The sequence below is a fragment of the Martes martes genome (genome assembly GCF_963455335.1).
Source record: "Martes martes genome assembly, chromosome: X".
Classification (NCBI taxonomy): domain Eukaryota; kingdom Metazoa; phylum Chordata; class Mammalia; order Carnivora; family Mustelidae; genus Martes; species Martes martes.
Genome location: NC_137897.1, coordinates 31,235,875 through 31,257,544, shown reverse-complemented (window position 1 = coordinate 31,257,544; position 21,670 = coordinate 31,235,875). Strand labels below are relative to the sequence as shown.

The 21,670-nt window shown below is 40.2% G+C and overlaps 2 protein-coding genes across 2 annotated transcripts in view; both read right to left on the bottom strand.

Annotated features, from left to right (window-relative positions):
- PRRG1 (proline rich and Gla domain 1) overlaps nucleotides 1-21,670 on the bottom strand; it is a 158,474-nt gene that overhangs the window by 40,973 nt on the left and 95,831 nt on the right. The window lies entirely within an intron of this gene.
- On the bottom strand, nucleotides 3,004-4,546 carry LOC308336875 (ferritin heavy chain-like). The gene has a single exon (XM_080794728.1). The coding sequence runs from the start codon at nucleotides 3,708-3,710 to the stop codon at nucleotides 3,159-3,161; it is 552 nt and encodes a 183-aa protein (XP_080650854.1). The 5' UTR covers nucleotides 3,711-4,546; the 3' UTR covers nucleotides 3,004-3,158.

The following is a 21,670-nucleotide window of genomic DNA, read 5'->3' as shown; positions in this document are numbered from 1 at the left end:
AGCCATAAAACTCCCAGAAGATAACATAGTAAAAATGTTCTTTGATATTGGTCCTAGAAATGATTTTCTGGATATGACACCAAAGGCACAAGCAACAAAAGCAAAAAATAAATCAGTGGGTCTACAATAATCTAAAAAAACTTCTGCACAGCAAAAGAAACAATCCGTAAAGCAAAAAGGCAAACTATGGAATAGAAGACAGTATCCAGGTGCCTGGGTGGCTCAGTGGGTTAAGCCTCTGCCTTCGGCTCAGGTCATGATCCCAGGGTTGTGGGATTGAGCCCTACATCAGGCTCTCCACTCAGCAGGGAGCCTGCTTCCCCCTCTCTCTCTGCCTGCCTCTCTGCCTACTTGTGACCTCTGTCAAATAAATATGAGCTTTGGGGGGGAAAAAGTATCTAGAAAGCATATATCTGATAAGGGGTTAATATCCAAAATATAGAAAGAATTTATACAACGCAATTAAAAAATGGGCCGAGACCCTGAATAGACATTTTCCCAAAGAAGACATACAGATGGCTAACACATATATGAAAAGGTACTGAATAGCACTAATCATCAGGGAAATGCAAATCAAAGTCACAATGAGATATAACCTCATTATGTGTTAGAATGGTCATCATTAAAAAGAAATATAAATTGTTGGCAAGGATGTGGAGAAAAGGACACCCCTGTGCACTGTTGGTGGGAGTATAAACTGATACGGACATTCCTCGAAAAATTAAAAACAGAACTGCTATATGATCTAGCAATTTATTTTCTGGGTATTTATCCCAAAGAAATGAAAACGGGATCTCAAAGAGATAACTATTTCCTAATGTTCACTGCAACATTATTCACAACAGGCCATATATGGAAACAATGGAAGTGTTGGTCAGTGGATAAATGGATAAAGAAGATGTGATATATATATATATATAAAACGGAATATTATTCTGCTATAAGAAAGAAAGAAATGCTGCCATTTGCAACAACTTGGATGAAACTTGAGGACGTTATGTGAAATAAGTCAGGAAAAGACAAATACTGTAATCTATCAATTATATAAGGAACTTAAAAAAGCCGAACTCAGAAACAGAGTAGAATGGTGGTTACAACAACCTGGAGGTTAAAGGAAATGGGGAAATATTGATCAAATGGTACAAACTTTGGAGATCTAATGTATAGTATGGCCATTAGAGTTAACAATATTATATCACTGAATATTGCTAAGAGAATAAACCTTAAATAATCTCACTACCAAAAGGAAATGGTAATTATATGAAGTTGATGGAGGTTTTTGCTAAGGTTCTGATGGCAGTCATTTCCCAACATATAAGTGTATCAAATCAACACAGTGTATACCTTCAAATTACACAATGTTACATCTCTAAATTATATCTCAAAGAACTGTAGTAAAACAAATCAACAGTAACCAAATAAGTTTCACTCTATGAATTAAAAAAATAATTCCACACAGGAAAATCTATTTTTTAAAAAGATTTTATTTAATTATTTGACAGAGATCACAAGTAGGCAGAGAGAGAGGCACAGAGAGAGGAGAACAAGGCTCCCTGCTGAGCAGAGAGCCCGATGCGGGGCTCGATCCCAGGACTCTGAGATCATGACCTGAGCCGAAGGCAGAGGCTTTAACCCACTGAGCCACCCAGGCACCCCACACAGGAAAATCTATTAATGTAATTCAGAACATTAGTAAATTAAAGAAAGCATATAAAATAGAAGCATTTGGATTATACTTAAAAAAAATTATTTCTTGATTATTGTCTACTCCCTCTGAACCACCCCTTGTTTTCTCCTTCTGGAATTTCTACTGAGTGGTTGTTATTGTATAGGGTCCTTTTATGACTATGAATTACTATTGTTATGAATTATTTCTTTCTTGGAGATTTGATCTACTTCATATTATCAAGTATTTTGATGTTCAGCATCTTTGTTTAATTTTCAACTCTTACTACTGGATCTTCTTTTTATACCAAGCTATTAGAAAGTATACATAAAAACCGGTAACTGGAGGTTTTGCATTGGCAGCATGCATGCCTGGCAGTGATGGCCACTTGAAATCACACCTGTATCTCTACAGAGTCTGAAACACAGTTCTGTAGTCACTGACTGACAAGGGTGAACCTGCCAAGCCCGTAATCCACTATGCCAGTTTCCAGTGCCCCCCAGCTGTTACTGAGAAACAACAAACATTAACATTTGTCTGACTTAATGAGCTTAAAAAGATTCAGATAAAGTTGACTCCCATTTATTTTAATCCCTACCCAACCCCATTTTTCACTTCTTTCCCAGAAGCAACTACTATTATAAATTCTAGACTATGTTTTTTCTATAGTTTCGTCAAACACCCCCATCTACAGCAACTAGGGCTCCAAACCACCCATCTGACCCCATCCCACATACCTACACTGTTTATAAGGGGAAACAGAAGTTTCCTAATGACAATATGCACGTCCTGCACAGGAGTCCAAAGGTAATCACTCTCATATCGTGGAGGAAGCCAGCCTAATATTCAGTTTCTCTTATCACTGTTGTCCATGGCGAGCTTGTCAAAGAGGTATCCTGCCATGGCTTCTGCAATCCCTTTTTTGCTATCTAGAATCAACAAACATTAGTATTTACATATTTTAACAAACTAAAAGTTTTCAGGTAAAGCTAAAGACCTCCTTTACTTTAATCCCTGCCCAAACCCATTTCCGTCACTCTTTCCCCAGATCAACCCCAATCATAATTTTCAAGCCATATTTTTAATACTTTTACTATGCACAGGATCCCACATTCATCAGGGCCCTAGATCACCCATCCACCGCAACACTGTTTACAAGGGTAAGATTAATTCTGTGTTTTCCATGGGCCCATGAAATATCTTCTCCCTCTTACTTTCAGAGATCCTGAGCTGCATGTAGATGGGGTTGGGTGGGTGGAGAGATTCCTGAATACGTTTTAAAACTTAAAAGGTGAGAGATATGCATACAAATCAACCAGAGACCTTTATTTAAGAACCAAATAACTTTATTGAAACCAAACAACTTTTTTATGGCAAAACTGGGAGAAAAGAACTGGAACCTTTTGCAAAGGCAATACTGCAATACGCATGCTCGGCATGGTGATCAGCGAAAGTCACCATGCGCCCTGGGCTACGGGGAAACAGTCCCAACTCAGTTCTTTCTGTCGCGGTGGCCCAGGGTGAGCTTGTCAAACAGGTACTCTGCCAGGCCGTCTTCCGGAGCCCCCATCTTGCGCAGGCTGGTGACATAGCCCCCCAACTGTTTGACGACGTCGACTTGCTCATGGAGGTAGTGGCTCTCCAGGAAGTCGCACAGCTGGGCGTCGTTCTTGTCGGTGGCCAGCTGGTGCAGGTCGAGCAGGCTCTGGTTCACGCTCTTCTCCAGGTGCAGGGCGCACTCCATGGCCTTCAGGCCGCCCTCCCAGTCGTCGCGGTCCGGCTTCTTGATGTCGCGCAGGCGGATGTGGCCCCCGCGCTGGTTCTGCAGCTCCATCAGCTTCTCGGCATGCTCGGTCTCCTCGCGGGACTGGCGCAGGAAGAAGCGGGCGAAGTTCTTCAAGGCCACGTCGTCGCGGTCGAAGTAGAAGGCCATGGACAGGTACACGTAGGAGGCGTAGAGCTCCAGGTTGATCTGGCTGTTGATGGCGGCCTCGCAGTCGGGGTGGTAGTTCTGGCGCACTTGGGAGAGCTGCGGGGTGGCCATGGCTGGCGGCCCGGGCACCAAGGCGAAGGCGAAGGCGGTGCGGAAGCGAGGGCTGCGTGGCGAGCAGCGGCGGGGCCGAAGGCGGTGGCGGCCTCGGAGATTTCCCAGCGTGAGCGGCAAGGGAGGCCAGAGGCAGAAGCAGTGGCGGTTTGAGACGTTAGGGAAGTGACCGTTGGATATTGGGCGAGCTCTGGGATGGGACCGGAAATGGGGTCCAGGGAAGGGGGGGGCGAGCTTCCGTTTGGGTGGGGCTGGGGGCGGGGCCTAAGTGATGTGTTCCAGGTTCTGCTGGAGCTTTAGTGATGCAGGGTAACCCTGCACTGGGCAGTTAGCATTTATAAAGTTTTAAATTATGCGATAATGTGTCTATTTTCCAAGTACTTTTTTTGGTTCTCTAACTGATCCCCTCTATTACAGCCTCTTATTTAAATTCAAATATGTACTTATTCCAATTCAGTCTTATTCGATTCAAATTCATATTCTCTTTAAAAATTTCTAATTTTTTATTAACATATTCAAATTCATATTCTCAAAATTCTGGGTATGAATTTGAATTTTTGATAAAGTTCTCTTCTGTTTCCTGTATTTTTTTTAACCTCAGAAATTGTTCAGTTTGTTCATCATGACCTTCCCTTGCACTTTTCTCAAATATTTTGCAAAACTTTGTCCATGCATACTTAGGAATAAGGGGCACATTTGATTAACCTATGTAATTAGCATGTATCTGATCCACAGTTGTGATGTCCATTTCACTAACAGGTTTTCCTTGGAACAGGAAGGCAAAGTATTATCAATAACGGAGTGGTCTCCTCCTTGTCAGGTGTATCATTGGTCTTTTTGGCATTCACAATATTACTCCACGGATGGAAAGAATAGTAGCTGATCTGCCTGTCCCAAATGGTACTTTTCTCAAGCATTTTAAAACAGTAAAATTAAAATTCCAGCTAAGAGTAGGTACCAGCCACCAATTCTTCCATTTCAATCATATCTGAACTTGAATAAGTATATTGTGATGTGTCTTTATGGCCTAAAAATGGCCTAATAAGAATCTAGAGGTAAGTTGTTTCATTGTAAAATCCCTGGCATAACCATCACCACTTAAATTAGGAGGGAACTGTGTTCAATGCAAAGCAAGGAAAGGGGAAGGAGGGAAGGAGAAGACACTGAATTAGGAGACCTGGGTCCTATTTTGGGCTGCACCAATCAGTATCTTGCTATGGAAAAAAGTAAATTGACTTCCTTGGGGCTATTATTTGAAAAATGAAGAGCTTGACCTATTTGGTTTTCATGGACCCTATCAATTATAAATATTACTGGAGCCTATTCTATGAATCCTTCTTCAGCTGTGGAATGGAAGGAAAAATCAGCCTTTAGTCTATGCATGACAAGCAGTGACTGGTATCAAATATTAGCTTTGGGAATGGGACAATACCTTAATGTTCAAATAATAATGCTGTTTTAATTTATGGCATTAGTGCAAGTCTTTAAAGCATACACCTGAAGAAAAGGCACAGCCCTCTTTGCTCAGTTCGTTGTTTATGGGCAGTGAGAGAATAAATGGTCTGTTTCAGCTTGATAGTACCCAAGACCTAGGGCTAACAATACAGGGCTATTGCAAAGTTCCAGTCCCTTTGCCACTGATTTTATTGTATCTTGGAAGTAGCTAAACAAAATCTTATTTCTACAGTTACTGATATTCCACCTATGAGAGCCACTGTCAGCCTTGTCCTAAGGAGACTATGGCCTAAGAGTGGGTGGACAGTGAAAACCCCAAATATTAAAGGAATCGGCAACTATCTACTATAACAGAACGTGAATTAGAGTGGTGGCTGCAGCCAGATGGGAATCTCTGAGTGGGCATGAGTGGTGATTCGTTGCTGTATTTTATCAAGTATACCATGAACTGAAAAGCACACTATTTTTTTATGTATTAAAAAAGAAAAAAAAATGCTTTCTAATCCATGACATGTCATTGATTGTAAACTGCACTTCAATTTTTCAGAGATGTTAAAATGTGAATAAGTGATCAATCAACGAAACACGGTTAATATTTTTTTCATATGCTTGTCTGAGTACATTGATCAAAGTAGCTACTTTCAAAAATATTCATAATTTTTTAATACTTTTTGGTAACTTATTTGTGCCCCTATAATCTACATTATATACAGAGAGAAAGTATTAATAAGGAAGAAATTTGCATTTTGTCTTGGATATTCTGTCATTTTACATTTCAGTCTCATCCTAAAATGGGTAGTTTCTGACATTTTTTCTTTTCCTTTTGTGGAGCAAAAGGTTTAGTGATTAGGCCAAGGAATATAATTCCTTGGGAAAGAGGTAAACCCCTGTTCTTTGAATTCATGGCTAACCTCCTCCTGGCATGCTATAGGAGGCATGTGATATCATCTTTCAAATGAAATAACAGATACATAACCATTTAACAAGCAAAGTTGCTGATCTAGGTTTCTACTCAAATCCCAATTTGAATGTGAAAGTTTTATTCTCATGATTGCAGCTCACTGTTACAAAATGTGAGCCATTTCTAACAAGGACAGTACCACTTATCAAGCAATTACCCATCCCAAAGCAGCAGCATGGTAGCAGACAAGGCCATTAGGATCACTGCTGCACATGCTAGGTTAGCATGTCACATTTCAGAGTCACAGTTACTATTTAGACCCTAAGACTCTGAACTACTGAGGGGAGCTCTAAGAAAGCCAGCTGTTAGGATATATGTACGTAGAAACCACTGACATTGCAGTCCCCGAGTGGACATCTGCTTAAGCAGTGGAATGGCTGATGTACCCCACTCCTGCCCCCTGTGCACATAGGAAGGGCAGGGTGGATATGAGGAAAGCAAGGTAGAGAACAGGGTCAGTGCTGGTAGAGAACTTTCCTAAAGATTAAAAAAAAGAGTGTAAGGATTTTTCACCAGTTAGGAGGATACTGTGGAAAAACTGAGCCATGGTGCAGCTACTCTGTCCCAGAGGGCTGTCTGCCAGCCAAAAGGCCCCAACAACAAGGACATGAGGCATGCATACTAGGATAGACGCCAGCTGGGGAAGCGGGTGGAAGAGGACAACAAGAAGTCCTAACTCCTATTCCTGGAACTATGTTGTACGGAGGTTTCTTTTAGGGACCCTTGAAGAACACTGTGCACTTCCTACCCAATTTATAATTAGGCTCACCAAAGAATTAGTGACAGCCAAAAAGGGGACAGAGCAATACTAGTTATGTTAGAGACATCCGTCCTCTTTCCCCTTCCTTCCTCCCCAAAATACTTAAGGAGAGAGATGGGAAGGGGTAAGGGTTAAAGAGCAGATCATGCTCATCTCCTCACTCCATGATCTTAAGGATAAGGTCTAGCAGGAACTGAAGAAGCAAAGGAGAAAAAAGTGAGCATAAAAGAAATCCAACACTGAAGTTTTAAATGGAAGAGAGTGGGTAGGAGTTTTTATAAACTTTTATATATGCCCAGAAGTGCCCAGAAAGGTAGGCGATCTGCCTATCACTAAGGAATAGGAGTTGAGACTGTCAAACTAGAGTAGCTACACAAAGCAGGGTCTTTTAGACACCCGACTCATCATTTATGTGACCTCAAACTCTGGTGCAATATTGTCATGGGATCCTTGGATTTCCACCATATCCATTGGAAGAACATCTTCTGGTAAATTCTAATAAGAATAATTCTTCTAATAAGAAACAGTGATGAATTCTGAAATTTTCTATGTGTCTTTAGTATAATCCTAGGTAAACAGCATATTTAGAGGTTAAATAGGGCATCACTAACATCGTTGCCTACAATAATATGCAGTTACATTAAATCTATGATCCAAATGATTGTACAAGTGACAAAAAATCGGGGCCATTACTCCCACCAGTACCCAATCTATGAGGGCAGATCTGAAAAAGAGTAACTCTGTAGTGGGAAGGGAAACCTGCTGAGGTAACTTCAGGTCAAGGTTAACAGTCTGCTGGCATGAGCAGGAGAGACCCACACTGGAACAAATCCACTGTTTTGGTAATACACAGCCTGAAACCCTCCAGATTAAGTTCTTACTGTAACCTGAAAAGAATAACTGGGACTTCAAAGGATTTATAATCTAGAAAAGGGCCCAAATGCCAGAGAATAAAACACCACTAATTTAAAAGTATCAACAATTTAATGAATAAAAACTTACTTTAATTGGTCATATAAGGTTTTTCAAAGGGTCCAAGATGGTGGCATTGGAAGACTCTTAACTCACTCCTCCATGGACACACCGAATCTACACCTATATATAAAGCAATTCCTCCTGAAGAACTGAGGATGGACTGAACAGCTTCGGCACAACAAAGAATAGAGGGACAACATATAAAACAGCAGGACAGAAAAAGACCAGAACTCCCACCTCCTACGCTGTGAACTACAATGGGGAGGGATAGTACTGAGGGATCAGAAACAGATTTGTCTGCCCTGGAGCACAGAAAAGAAGACACAGTTTAAACAAGCAACTAGAATGTAAAGGAACCAGTCTTAGAACTCTGCCAAACAGGAGGAAGCTTCCCGGCTGTTTGGGTTGAAAGGGTTGGTAAGCACCACTGTTTACATTCCCTCTCCACCTTGGCTGCACAGATGGGAGTAGTGTCTGGCTGCTCTTGCCAATGAGCTACCTTAGTAAGCCCTGAGCCCCTAGCCCACATTAGCCCCAGCCTTCCCACTGAAGTGGCCCCAGCATCACACGTACCTGGACATTGCTAGACAGTGTCCACTACAGCTCTAGTCATCTCACCAAGGCAACACAGGTATCAAGCATCCCAAGACAGCCCAGCCTTGTACCCACTTTAGCTCCAGGGGACTCCCCAGGGTACCCCTATGTAGAGTGCCCCAGGGACTTCCCAGACCACACCTGTTACAGCTCCAGCTATATTGTCAGGTTCCCCCTACCCAGAGAGTTCCAGGGCCCCCCAGCCTGTGCCCACTTCAGTTCCAGCTGTCCAAGCAGGGTGGCCCCAGCCTGGAGTGCCCTGGGACTTCTAGCCCATGCCTGTTAAAACTCCAGCCAACCAGCCAAAGCTGCCAGGCACACAAAGTCAAAACAGGGGATGTCCCTACACAAGGCCATTCTTCAAGTTTATAGGTAGATATTCTGCCTAATTCATAGACACAAACACAGAAAGTCAAACAAAATGAGGAAACAGAGAAATATGTTGCAAATAAAAGAATGAGACAAAACCTTGTCTCATTGCTTATCAGGTAGATAAGCAATCTACCTGATAAAAATTTCAAAGTAATGGTCATAAAAATGCCCACTAGACTAGAGAAGAGTGGATGAACTGAATGACTCAATGAGAACATCAACAAAGAGACAGAAAATACAAAATAGTATCAGTCCATTGAAGGATACAGTAAAAGAAATGCAAAACACATTAAAAGGAATCAACAGCAGATTAGAAGATGGAGAATAACAGAGAAGCAATCTGGAAGATAGTGTAATGTTAAGCACCCTGCTGAACAGCAAAACAGACAAAAAAAGAATTCTAAAAAATGAGAACAGTCTAAGGGCTCTTTAGGACAATATCAAACATAGTAACACTTGCATGACAGAGATCCCAGAAGAAGAAGAGAGAAAGGGGCAGAAAATTATGTGAAGAAGTAATAGTTGAAAACTTCCCTAATCCGGGGAAGGAAATGGACATACAAGTCCTGGAATAAAGAGAGCACCAAACAAGATGAACTCAAAGAGGTCTACACCAAGACATATAATAATTAAAACGTCAAAGATTAAAGATAAATTGGGAGTCTTAAAAGCTCCAAGACAGAAGCAACCAGTTATGTAATAGGGAAACCCCATAGGCTGTTAGCTGATTTTTCAGCAGAAACTTGACAGGCTAGAAGAGAATGGCATGATATATTCAAAGTGCTGAAAGAAAAAAAAAAAAAACAAAACACAACCAAGAGCACTCTACCCAGCAAGGTTATCATTCAGAATTGTGGGGAGAAAGAGTTTCCCAAACAAGTTAAAGGAGTTCATCACCAATAAAATGGCCTTACAAGAAAGATTAAAGGGACTTTAAGCAGACAAGACCATAATTAGAAGAAAATTATGAAAGGAAAAAAATTTCACAAGTAAAAGCATACATGTGATAAAGGTAGTAGATCAATCACTTATAAAGCTAGTATGAAGGTTAATGACAAAAATAGTAAAGTCAATGATATCTAAAAAAGAGTTAAGGGGAGTCACAAAATAAAGATATAAAATATGACAACATATACATAAAACATGGAGGAAGAAGTAAAAATAAAGTTCTCTTAGAATGTGCTCCAATTTAAGCAACCATCAACATAATATAGACTGCTATATACTTGGGATATATGAACCTTATGGTAACCACAAACCAAAAACCTATAATAGATACACTAAAAATAAAGAGAAATTAATCTGACCATAACACTAAAGTCATTGATTACAAGGAAAGACAGCAAGAGAATAAGAAATGAACAGAGAAGTAGTACTAAAACAACTAGAAAAAATTGACAAATGGCAATAAGTACATATCTATGAATAATTACTTTAAATGTAAATGGTCTAAATGCCTCAATCAAAAGACACAGGGTAAATGAATGGATTTTTTAAAAAAAGATCCATCCATATACTTCCTATAAGAGACTCACTTCAGGGGCACCTGGGTGGTTCAGTCAGTTAAACACCCGATTCTTGAATTTGGCTCAGGTCATGATCTCAGGGTTGTGAGATCAAGCCCCGTGTCAGGCTTTATGATGGGCATGGAACCTGCTTAAGATTCTCTCTCACCCTCTGCCCCTCCCTACTTGTGAACTCTCTGTAAAAAAGAGATTTCTTCAGATCTAAAGACACATACAGACTGAAAATTCTCCATGCAAATGGAAGCAAAAAAGAAGCCAGAACACCAATACTTATATTAGACAAAAGAGACTATAGCCAGAGACAAAGAAGGGCATTACACAAGGATAAGGGGATCAATCCAACAGGAGGATATAACAATTGTAAATATGTATCCATCCAACATGGGAGCACCTAAATACATTAAGCAAATATTAGCAGACATAAAGGGAGAAATTGAAAGTAATGCAAAATTAATAGTAGAGGATTTTAACCCACTTACATCAATGCACAGATGATCCAGACAGAAAAGTAAGAAGGGAATAGTGACTCTGAATGACACACTAGACCAGATGGACCTAATAGATATATACAGAACATTCCATCCAAAAACATGAGAATATACAGTCTTTTCAAGTTCACAGGGAAAATTCTCCAGGACAGATCATAGGTTAGGCCACAGAACAAGTCTCAGTAAATTTAATAAGATGAAATCATCTCAAGCGTCTTTTTTGACCATAACAGTATGAAACTAGAAAGCATATACAAGAAGAAAACTGGAAAAAACACAAACATGTGGAGGCTAAACAAAATGCTGCTAAACAACCAAGGGGTCAATGAATTAATCAAAAAGAAAATAAAAGGGGCGCCTGGGTGGTTCAGTGGGTTAAGCCTCTGCCTTCAGCTCGGGTGGTGGTCTTGGGGTCCTGTGATCGAGCCCTGCATCAGGCTCTCTGCTCAACAGGGGGCCTGCTTACCCCTCTGTCTGCTTGTGATCTCTCTCTGTCAATGAATAAATAAAATCTTTTTTAAAAAGGAAATAAAAAAATACATGGAGAATAATGAAAATAAAAACACGATAGTCCCTCAGGGCACCTGGGTGGCTCAGTTGGTTAAGTGTCCAACTCTTGATTTCAGCTCAGGTCATGATCTCGGGGTCATGAGACTGAGTCCCTCATTGAGGTCTGCACTCAGTGTGGAATCCACTTGAGATTGTCTCTCCCCCTGCCCCTCTTCTCTCTTTCAAATAAATAAGTAAATAAAATCTTCAAAAAAAAAAACAAAAACAAAAACAAAACAAGGGCGCCTGGGTGGCTCAGTGGGTTAAAGCCTCTGCCTTCGGCTCAGGTCATGATCCCAGGGTCCTGGGATCGAGCCCCGCATCAGGCTCTCTGCTCAGCAGGGAGCCTGCTTCTGTTCCTCTCTGCCTACCTGTGATCTCTGCCTGTCAAATAAATAAATTAAATCTTTAAAAAAAATTAAAAAAAACAAAACAAAACAAAACCCACACAGCAGTCCAAAATATTTGGGACACAGTGAAAGCATTTCTAAGAGGAAAGTTTATAGCGATAGAGGCCTACCTCGAGAAATAAGGAAAATCTCTAACAATCTAACCTTACATCTAAAGGAAACAGAAAAAAAAAACATAGCCCAAAGTTAGTGGAATAAAGGAAATAATAAAAATCAGAGTGGAAGTACATGACAGAGACTAAAAAAAGAAAAAAGAAAGGATCAATGAAACTAAGAGCTGGTTCTTTGAAAAAAATAAAAATGATAAACGATTAGCCAGATTCACCAAGGGGCGGGGGGGGGGGACACAAATAAAATCAGAAACGGAGAAGTAACAACTGACAGCACAGAAATACAATGATTATAACAGATTGCTATGAAAAATTTATGCCAACGAAGTGAACATAAAATGGATAAATATCTGGAAATATATAATCTTCCAAAACTGACTCAGAAAGAAAAAATCTGAACAGACTGATTACTAGTGAGGAAATTGACTTTTGTAGTCAAAACACTTCCAACAACAAAAGTCCAGATGGCTTCACAGGTGAATTTTAGCAAACATTTAAAATGGAGTCAATCTTTATTCTCCTCAAGCTATTCCAAAAATTGAAGAGGAATTAACACTTCCAATTCATTCTAGGAGGCCAGCATTACTCTGATATGAAATCAAGACAAAGACACTAAAAAACAAAACAAAAAAACTACAGGCCAATATCCCTGATGAACATAGATACAATAATCTTCAACAAAATATTAGCAAACTGAATTCAACAGGGCATTAAAAGGATCATTCACCATCATCAAGTAGGATTTATTCCAGGGTTGTAAGGATGGTTCAGTGTTTGCAAATCAACTGATATGATATACCACATGGCTCAGTCGGTTAAGTATCTGCCTTTGGCTCAGGTCACTGATCCCAGAGTCCTGGGATTGAGTTCAGTGGGGAATCTGCTCTTTCCTCTCCCTCCGCCCCTCCCCCTACTCACGTGCACACACACACGTGTTTTCTCTCTCTCAAATAAATAAAATCTTTACATCACAATAGATGCAGAAAAAGCATTTGACAAAATCCAACACCATTCATGATAAAAACTCTCAACAAAGTGGGTTTAGAGGGAACACGCCTCAACATAATAAAGGCCGTATGTGACAGACCCACACCTAAAATCATATTCGGTGGTGAAAAATTGAGACTTTTCCTCTAAGACCAGGAACAAGATGAGGATTTTCAAAATACACACAAACATACTTTGGCCCTGCATAACTTATTATCTTATTCTAAAGAGATCCCAAAAGAAGTAGCGAGGATACCTGCAGGAGCCCCAGGAAACGAGTCTCATGCGGTTGAAGGGAAATTTCACATCTGGCTCCCCCAGAGGGTCTTGGGATAGGTCTAGAGAACGTGTGGGAAGATGTGGATGAAAATGCAGAGTATGGCTGGGAGATGGTGGCAGCAATGCTCCACGTCTGCCCCTACACGTCTATGCCCAAACTCAACTCCTACCTCCTTTCCTTCCCGAAGTCCCTCATCCCTCAAAGGGCAAAGCTGTGAGTAAGTGGTGCAAGTGCTATCAGAGGCTTAGTGAAACAGGAGCTCCCTTAACAATGCCAAAGAATCTGAGTTTCTGCCAGCACGTGTGATGACAAATCTCTGGGGAACTAGTGACCAAGTCTAAAACACCTCAGACGTGGAACACTTCTTGTAATTGTTGTCTCCACACAAAGGTGTCTACATGCTATCTCTTGCCACGGGCTCTAAATTCAGAGATTTCCAGTGTAGCTTTTGTTAACAACATCTAGTAGTAAGGGGCTCTGCAGAGTTCTTCAGTTACTCTTTCAGCAATTTTCATGTAAGACCAATTTAAATAGCAATACTTTGGAATGATAGGTATTATCTAAAATGCAATCACTGGCCTAGATCTAAAACCCTTGGATATTACTGACTCAGTTTCTAAGATGCAACCACAGCACGGGGGTAGAGTGGAGCATGGAGGACACAGGGAATGGGATAAAGACTTGGCATGATGCACCTAGGCAGGACACCCCAGTCATCCACAACCCTGAGAATACCACACACTGCAAAGCTCTCTGAGTACTCCAGCTACATGGTTTCAGTTGAACAGCGTGCTTTACGATCTTATAAAATGTGATCTGCTGACCATGAGCATTAGAATACCTAAGACTGCTCTTTAAAAAAGCAGGTTTCCTTGCCCCATGGAGACCTGTGGACCCTGAACTATGAGTTTTAAAACTAAGCTTTTTTATTTTGCAGTAATTTTATATTGCAGCGAAGTTGCAAAGATAGTACAGAGCATTTTCCTATACTCCTCAGCCAGGATCCCCGAACATAAGCATCCTCCATTGGGATAGTACATTTCTTAGAAATAGTGAACCAGGGCGCCTGGGTGGCTCAGTTGGTTGAGCGACTGCCTTCGGCTCAGGTCATGATCCCGGACTTCCAGGATCAAGTCCTGCATTGGGCTCCCAGCTCCCTGGGGAGTCTGCTTCTCCCTCTGACATTCTCCCCTCTCTCACTCATTCTCTCTCAAATAAATAAATAAAATCTTAAAAAAAAAAAAAAGAAATAGTGAACCAGTACCCGTCCGTTAGTATTAACAACAGATTTGGATTTCACTAGTTTTTCCATTAAAGACCTTTTGACCCATATTTCATTTAATCATTTATTTAGTCTCCTCTGGTCTGTGACAGTTTCTCAGTCTTCTTTTTAATGATCTTGTTTTGAGGAGCCAGGTATTTTGTAGAATGTCTCTCAATTTGGAAGTCTTTGGTAATTCTCTCATGATCCCACTGGCATTATGTGGGGGAAAATACCACGGAAGTGAATTCCTTCTCATCACATGCTATACATGACTTATCACTGATGGTGTGAACCTTGATCACATGGTCAAGGTAGTGTTCACCAGGTTTCTCCGCGGTAAAGTTATTTCCCAGCACTTCCCATACTCTGTTATTTGGGAGCAGATCATTAGGTCCAAACCACACACAAGAAAAGCAGAGAATTAAGCTCTGCCTCCTCGAAAGGGGAATATCTCATATATAATTTGGAATCCTTGTGTACTGTATATTTTTCGCAGCTATTTATTTTTTCATTCACTCATATCATTGTGGACTCATCTGTATTTACACTGTATGCTTTGGGTTATAATTCGATACTGTATTACTTGCTCAGTGACTCAAATTGTTCCAGCTTTGACTACCGAGACTTCCTTCATACTGGCTCCTATGTCCCTGGGACATGCTCCCATTCGTTGTTTTTATTTTTATTTTATTTTTATTTTTTTAAAAAGATTTTATTTATTTTATTTGACAGAGAGAGAGATCACAAGTAGGCAGAGAAGCAGGCAGAGAGAAGGGGGAAGCAGGCTCCCTGCTGAGCAGAGAATCGATCCCAGGACTCTGAGATCATGACCTGAGCGGAAGGCAAAGGCTTAACCCACTGAGCCACCCAGGCGCCCCTCCCATTCGTTGTTTTTAGCACTTCCTTACTTTCTAATACTACAGTATACTCTAGTTCATCTTGTATTCTCCCTGCCCCAGCCCTAGAATTGGCCATTTCCCTAAACAGTCATGGTTCTTTTTACTTGGAATAGTATTGGAAACCCAGATCTGGATGCTAAGTGGAACTATGCAGTTTTGACAAGTAGCCAATCTGAGTCTTATGCAATCTAGTAAAGTTTGAGGACAACCGTTTTGAAAAGTCAAGCACAAATAAACCAGAATTAATACATGAAGAAAAGTCCTCAAATAGTTGTTTTAAAGAATTACTTATATTTTATTCATGTTAGATCAAAATTGAAAATTCTAACATGTAAAGTATTTTGATGGGCCAATAGAGAGGAAAACAGGAGATAACGGAAGAGATCAAATAATGATTCTGAAATAAAGTGACTGCAATGCAGGACCTTAAAAACCAGAACAGAATTTATTTATTGAGAGCATCCTCTGTGCCAAGCACTAAGCTAAGTGCACAGCCTCAAACCTAATGGTGTAGGTATAATTTCTACTTTTTAAAAGACACAGAAATCAATGCCTAGAGAAAGGTGAAATATTTGCACAAAGCACTAGAGTCAGTAGGTGGCAGAGTTGAGACACCAAATCAGGTCCACGTTATTCTCAAAGCAGAGGATTGTGGCATAGAATTCTGATAACTACCACGTATGTGAGATTCTGTGTGTATGTTCGCTGTCTCTGTCATATCTCAAATGCCACGATGGAGGGTCAGCTTATTCACTGTTTTACGTCCCATGTCTTTTATATATAAGGTACTCAGCAGACAAATCTGATTAAATCTGACCAAATTTCTACATGGTGAGAATGAGAATGAGAACCATGAACTACATTTTCTTCCACTATATGTTATAATTAGACTTGTGTTCCAATTACATAAAAAATTACCAAAAAAAAAATCCCACCATATCCTACTGAAAGCATACTTCTAAATTAACACAGTTCAGATTTGGGGGTGATGAAAATATGTATGAGTAATACATATTCGTACATATGTATGAATGAGTGATAAATTTTAGTAAACAAAAAGATAGTTAATAAGTAGTCTAAGTGCAAAAAGCAAATCCCAAAAGCCAATCATTTTCTGCACTGCCAGAATTCATCAGTCATGAACTTCAAAGATGAAATGTGTTCAGTACTTCTTAACACAGAGCAGATCCTTCTTAACATGTAACAAACACTATTCTGAAGCAGATCAAGGACCAGAATGCTACTTCTACTGTATTTATTAAACCAAAAAACTTTAGGCACATCTTATTGTGAATGGTATGGCTTTCATGGCATAAACTAACTCAGAGGACAAGCTATAAACCATAAAGGAAAGGAACCTAATACCAGTATAATAATAAAAAAGCTTTTAAAATTAAGCCCACATCTATCAGCTAATCTGTGAATAAGTTTTAAATCACTACTTTCTATGAAATAAACATACCTCATAATATGCCAATCCAGTCGTTCATTCTTCATTCATACATCAAATATTTAATTAATTCCTACTATATGCCAGCACTGTTCTATATGCTAAGGACCACAGCTATGACCAAAACAGACAAGAAATGCTGCTGTCGTAGAGCTAACAGTTCACGCGAGAGAGCAACAATAAATAAAATCAACTGTCAGATGGTGAGAAGCGCCGGAAGAAAAATAATTCAGAGAAGGGGGAAGAGGTTACAATTTAAGGTAGGATGCGTTCTTGCTGAGAAAGTGAACTTGATCTGAGAGTGGTGAGGGAGCTCAGACATAACTATCTGGAAGAGAAAAGCACAAGTGCCAAAGTGAGTACACCGGCAGGACATGCGCTGTATATTTCCAAGGAGCCACAAGAAAGCCACACAGCGAAGGTGTGGAGGAGAGGGATGGGGACAGCCAGTACAGTGCCTTGTGGCTGAGCACTCTGACGTTAACTGAGGAAGACGGAACATTTCAGAGAAGATACTTTAAAGGATCACTCTGGCCTGCTGTTTTTAGGGCGCCAAGAAATCATACAGATAAGGGATGGTGGCTTGGAATGTAAAGTGGTAACAGGTAAAGAGAGGTGAAAGGTGGTTAGATTCTGAATACATTTTCATGTTAGAATCAACACTATCAGCAGATGGGATGTGCATGTGAAACAGAGAAGAGTCAGGGATGACAACAAGGTTTGGGGGCTTAGCAAAGAGATGGACAAACAGTTACCACTCACTGAAATCAGGAGGGCTGTGGCAGAAGCAGATTTGGGGGGAAGGGACATGAATTTTTTATGCTGACTTTAAGAAACGTATTCAAATCCTGGAGGAGATGCTGAGTAAGCAGTGAGTCACATAGTTCTGCAGTTCAGGGTGGCCCTCCACGATATAAATTTGGATTGTTAACATTCCAAACCGTGGCACTGGGAAACCTCACCAGGGGAGCTGAGTACAGACAGAACAGAGTTTCAAGATATGAGGTACTTGTTGGAGCAGATGAGGGGTGAAGGGAGTTCTTTTTAAAGGTGTGTAGACTAATGAGAATGAATCTACAGAGAAGAAAGGTGATGCTGGAGAGGACAGAGAACTGCTTGAGCAACTGCTGAAGGAGTTTCTTCTCTTTGCTTCAAAGACTGCTGAAATGCAGCATCCTATCTCTGTGAGCGGGAAGATACAGAGAAGCACTAAGATGCATAAGGGCAACGAAAAATCACTGAAGCAAAGAGGGATTTTTTTTTTTTTAAGAAATGGTCTTTGGACAACTCTATAGCCCTGTGAAAAAAATCATATCCATAACTCACACTATACTCAAGAATAAACTAGTGAGTGAATCAGAGATCTAAACGTAAAAACTCAAGTATATGAGAAGTAACTGTGTGAATTCCTCTCTAACTATGGCTTTTCCACTATGAACAAAAATCCACATTAAATAAAATGTGTTTAATTTATGGCTACAATAAATATGGAAAAAACACTTGCAGGGACACCTGGCTGGCTCATTGAGTAGAGTATCTAACTCTTGATCCCAGGGTTGAAATTTCAAACCCCACATTGTGTGTGGAGCCCACCTAAAAAAAAAAATTGCATTTAAAAAAAGCCATAAGCAGGGATGCCTGAGTGGCTCAGTGGGTTCAGCGTCTGACTCGATTTCGGCTCAGGTCAAGACCTCAGGGTTGTGAGATCAAGCTCCAAGTCAGACTTTGTGCTGGGCATGTAGCCTGCCTAAGATTCTCTCTCTCCCTCTCCCCCCACTGTGTGCACATGCATGTGCTCTCTCTCAAATAAAAAAAATAAGTAAAGAAAATGATAATGTCAAAAAGACAGAGAAGCCAGTTTGAAATTAAAGAAACTTCCATTAGCCAAATTTGGGACAATCTGATCAAAACAGTGACAGTAAGAGATTACAGTTCATTGATATAAAGTAATCTTTGAATCTGTACTAAAAGATAGACAGATAGACAGACAGACGGTTAGATAATGGGAAAGTTCCTGCCCACAGTGGAATGCCAGCCAATAAATGCACATATGATGGAGTTAGAAATCACCATTTAGCAACTATGATTTTACTGATTTGGTCAAGAATCATCAATAGAAGATGTTAAAACTACTGAGTAATAGGCTGATGAAGAATAGAAGATTTACATAATTTCAAAATATCTTCCCACTGAAGTTCTTACTTTTCCATTACAGAAGAATGATAAAGCAGGAAGAAAAGTCATTAGCTTTATGAAAATGATGGTAGAATATCTAAAATTTGTATTTTTTGAAAAAAGGTAATATCAAAAACTAAGCTTTGCTTGTTTGAAAAACATGCACCAGATTTCATTAAAGCCTGCATGCTATGAAGCACTATTTATACTACAGTCTTACTGTTATTTAAAAATTATCTATATATTAAAAATAGGCTAGAATAATATATGCCAAAATTTGAAAACTGACAGTGCTAAAAATTGAAATGATTTTATTCATGTTTTACTATAGTTTAAATTTCTCTATAATGACCATATATTAATTTCATAAGAAGAAAAATAAAAATGTGTAAAATAAAACAAATGAGAACTAAGCAGGTGCACGGCAAAATAGCTGGAAAGAAACTAAAAGGCCAACAGTGCTTTGTGATTGCATGACAGGATTGTAGATGGTTTTTTTTTTTTTTTTTCATTTACAACTGTGGGATTTAACTTTAGGGGTGCCTGGGGGGCTCAGTTGGTTAAACATCCGACTTTGATTTTGGCTGAGATCATGATCTCAGGGTCGTGAGACTGAGCCCTGAGTCCGGTTTCATGCTCAGTGCAGTCTTCTCTCCTTCTCCCTCTGCCCCTCCTCCAACTCATGCTCTCTGTCACTAAAGAAATAAATACATTTGATTTAAAGTAAATAAAAAAATAAAAACCACTTTAAACAAACACGTAATCAGATTTTAAAAATGGGCTGAGAAGCTGAAAAAGCATTTTGCCAAAAAAAAGACATCCAGATGGCCAATAGAGACATGAAAAGATGCCCAACATCACTCATCATAAGGGAAATGCAAATCATAACCACGAGATATCACCACATAGCTGTCAGATCGGCTAGTATCCACAAGACAAGAAATAATGTTTTCAAAGGATGTGGAGAGAAGAAAGCCTCATGCACTGTTGGTGGAAATGTAAACTGGTGCAACCACTGTGGAAATCAGTATAGAGGCTCCTCAAAAAATTAAAAACAGGGGGCGCCTAGGTGGTTCAGTCAATTAAGCATCTGCCTTTGGCTCAGGTCATGAACTTAGGGTCCTAGGTTGGAGCCCCACGTCAGGCTTCCTGCTCTGTGGGAAGTCTGCTTCTCCCTCTTGCTCGGTCTCCACCTCCTTCCCCTACTCATACTCTGTCTCTCTCACATAAAATCTTTAAAAAAAAATTAAGCAAGAAATATCATATGACCCAGTAATTCCACTACTGGGTGTTTACCCAAAGAACACAAAAACCCTAATACAAAAAGATATATGCATGCCAATGTTTACTATAACATTATTTACAGTAGCCAAGACACAGAAGCAACGTAAGTGTTCAAGGATAAACAAACAGATAAGTAATGATGTATTTTATGGTGGCTAACATAATACAATAAAAATTAAAAAAACAAAGAAGATGTGGTATACACACACACAGCAGAATACTACTCAGCCATAAGCCAGAATGTGATCTTGTCATTTGCAACAACATGAACAGGCCTAGACGGTATTGAACTAAGTCAAATAAATGAGGCAGAGAAAGATAAACACTATATGATTTCACTTATATGTGGAGCCTGAAAAACAAGCAAACAGACCCTAAATACGGACAACAAACTAGTGGTTGCCAGAGGGGAGGTAGATGGGGGATGAGCAAAATAGATAAAAAGGATTAAGAGGCACAAACTTCCAGATATAAACTAAGTCACAGCAGAGGGAATACAGCCAGTGATACGGTGACAACACTGTATGGTGACAGCAGATGCCTAAAAACTGATGCTCACAGCTTATCAACTTATACACTGACTTTGCTTCTGCTTTACACACTGGAATCCAATGATGATGCTTCCCTGATCCTCTCTCCTCAAACTCCTTCCTTGTAACTTCTGGGTCCTTTTCTACCTAACAAAAGGTCAGAACCCCTTTCTCTGGGGCACCTGGGTGGCTCAGTGGGTTAAGCATCCAACTTGTGATCTCATGAGCTGTGAGATCAAATCCTGGGCTGGGCTCCATGGTGAGCAGATAGTCTGCTTGAGATTCTCTCTCCCTCTGCCCCTCCCCCCACTCATAGTCTCTCTCTCTCTTTCTCTCTCTAATAAATAAATAAATCTTTAAAAGCAAACAAACCCTTTTCCTCAAAACTGCTATACTGGCTGCTTCTGATACATAATTGATATCCCGCGCTAAGCACATCTGACATCACATGTTTAGCACCTAGTGTTACTTTCTTGGTCAGTGCACAAAAATGGATCTTTATATAATGGCTACCCCTGGTAATGTCATTTTCAACTGCAGAGCAGTGCCACAGAATTTATACCACTCCCTTTTGCTTTCCCATTCCTGCTCTCCTTGAATAGCATCCCATCTAGAGTAAAAAGAGGTAAGGAGTATTCTTCAGAGTGGGGTAGGGAGTTTGAATATGGATATGTTCTCTTTTGTACATGAAGTAAAAAATATTTTTAAAAGATTTATTTATTTTAGAGAGAGAGTGTGTGGAGGAGGGACAGAGGGGGAGAGAGAATCCTTAAGCAGACTCCCTGCTGAGTGTGGAGCCTGATGCGGGCTCAATCCCAGGACCCTGAGATCATGACCTACGCTGAAATCCAAGAGCTGGACACTTAACCGACTGAGCCACCCTGGTGCCCC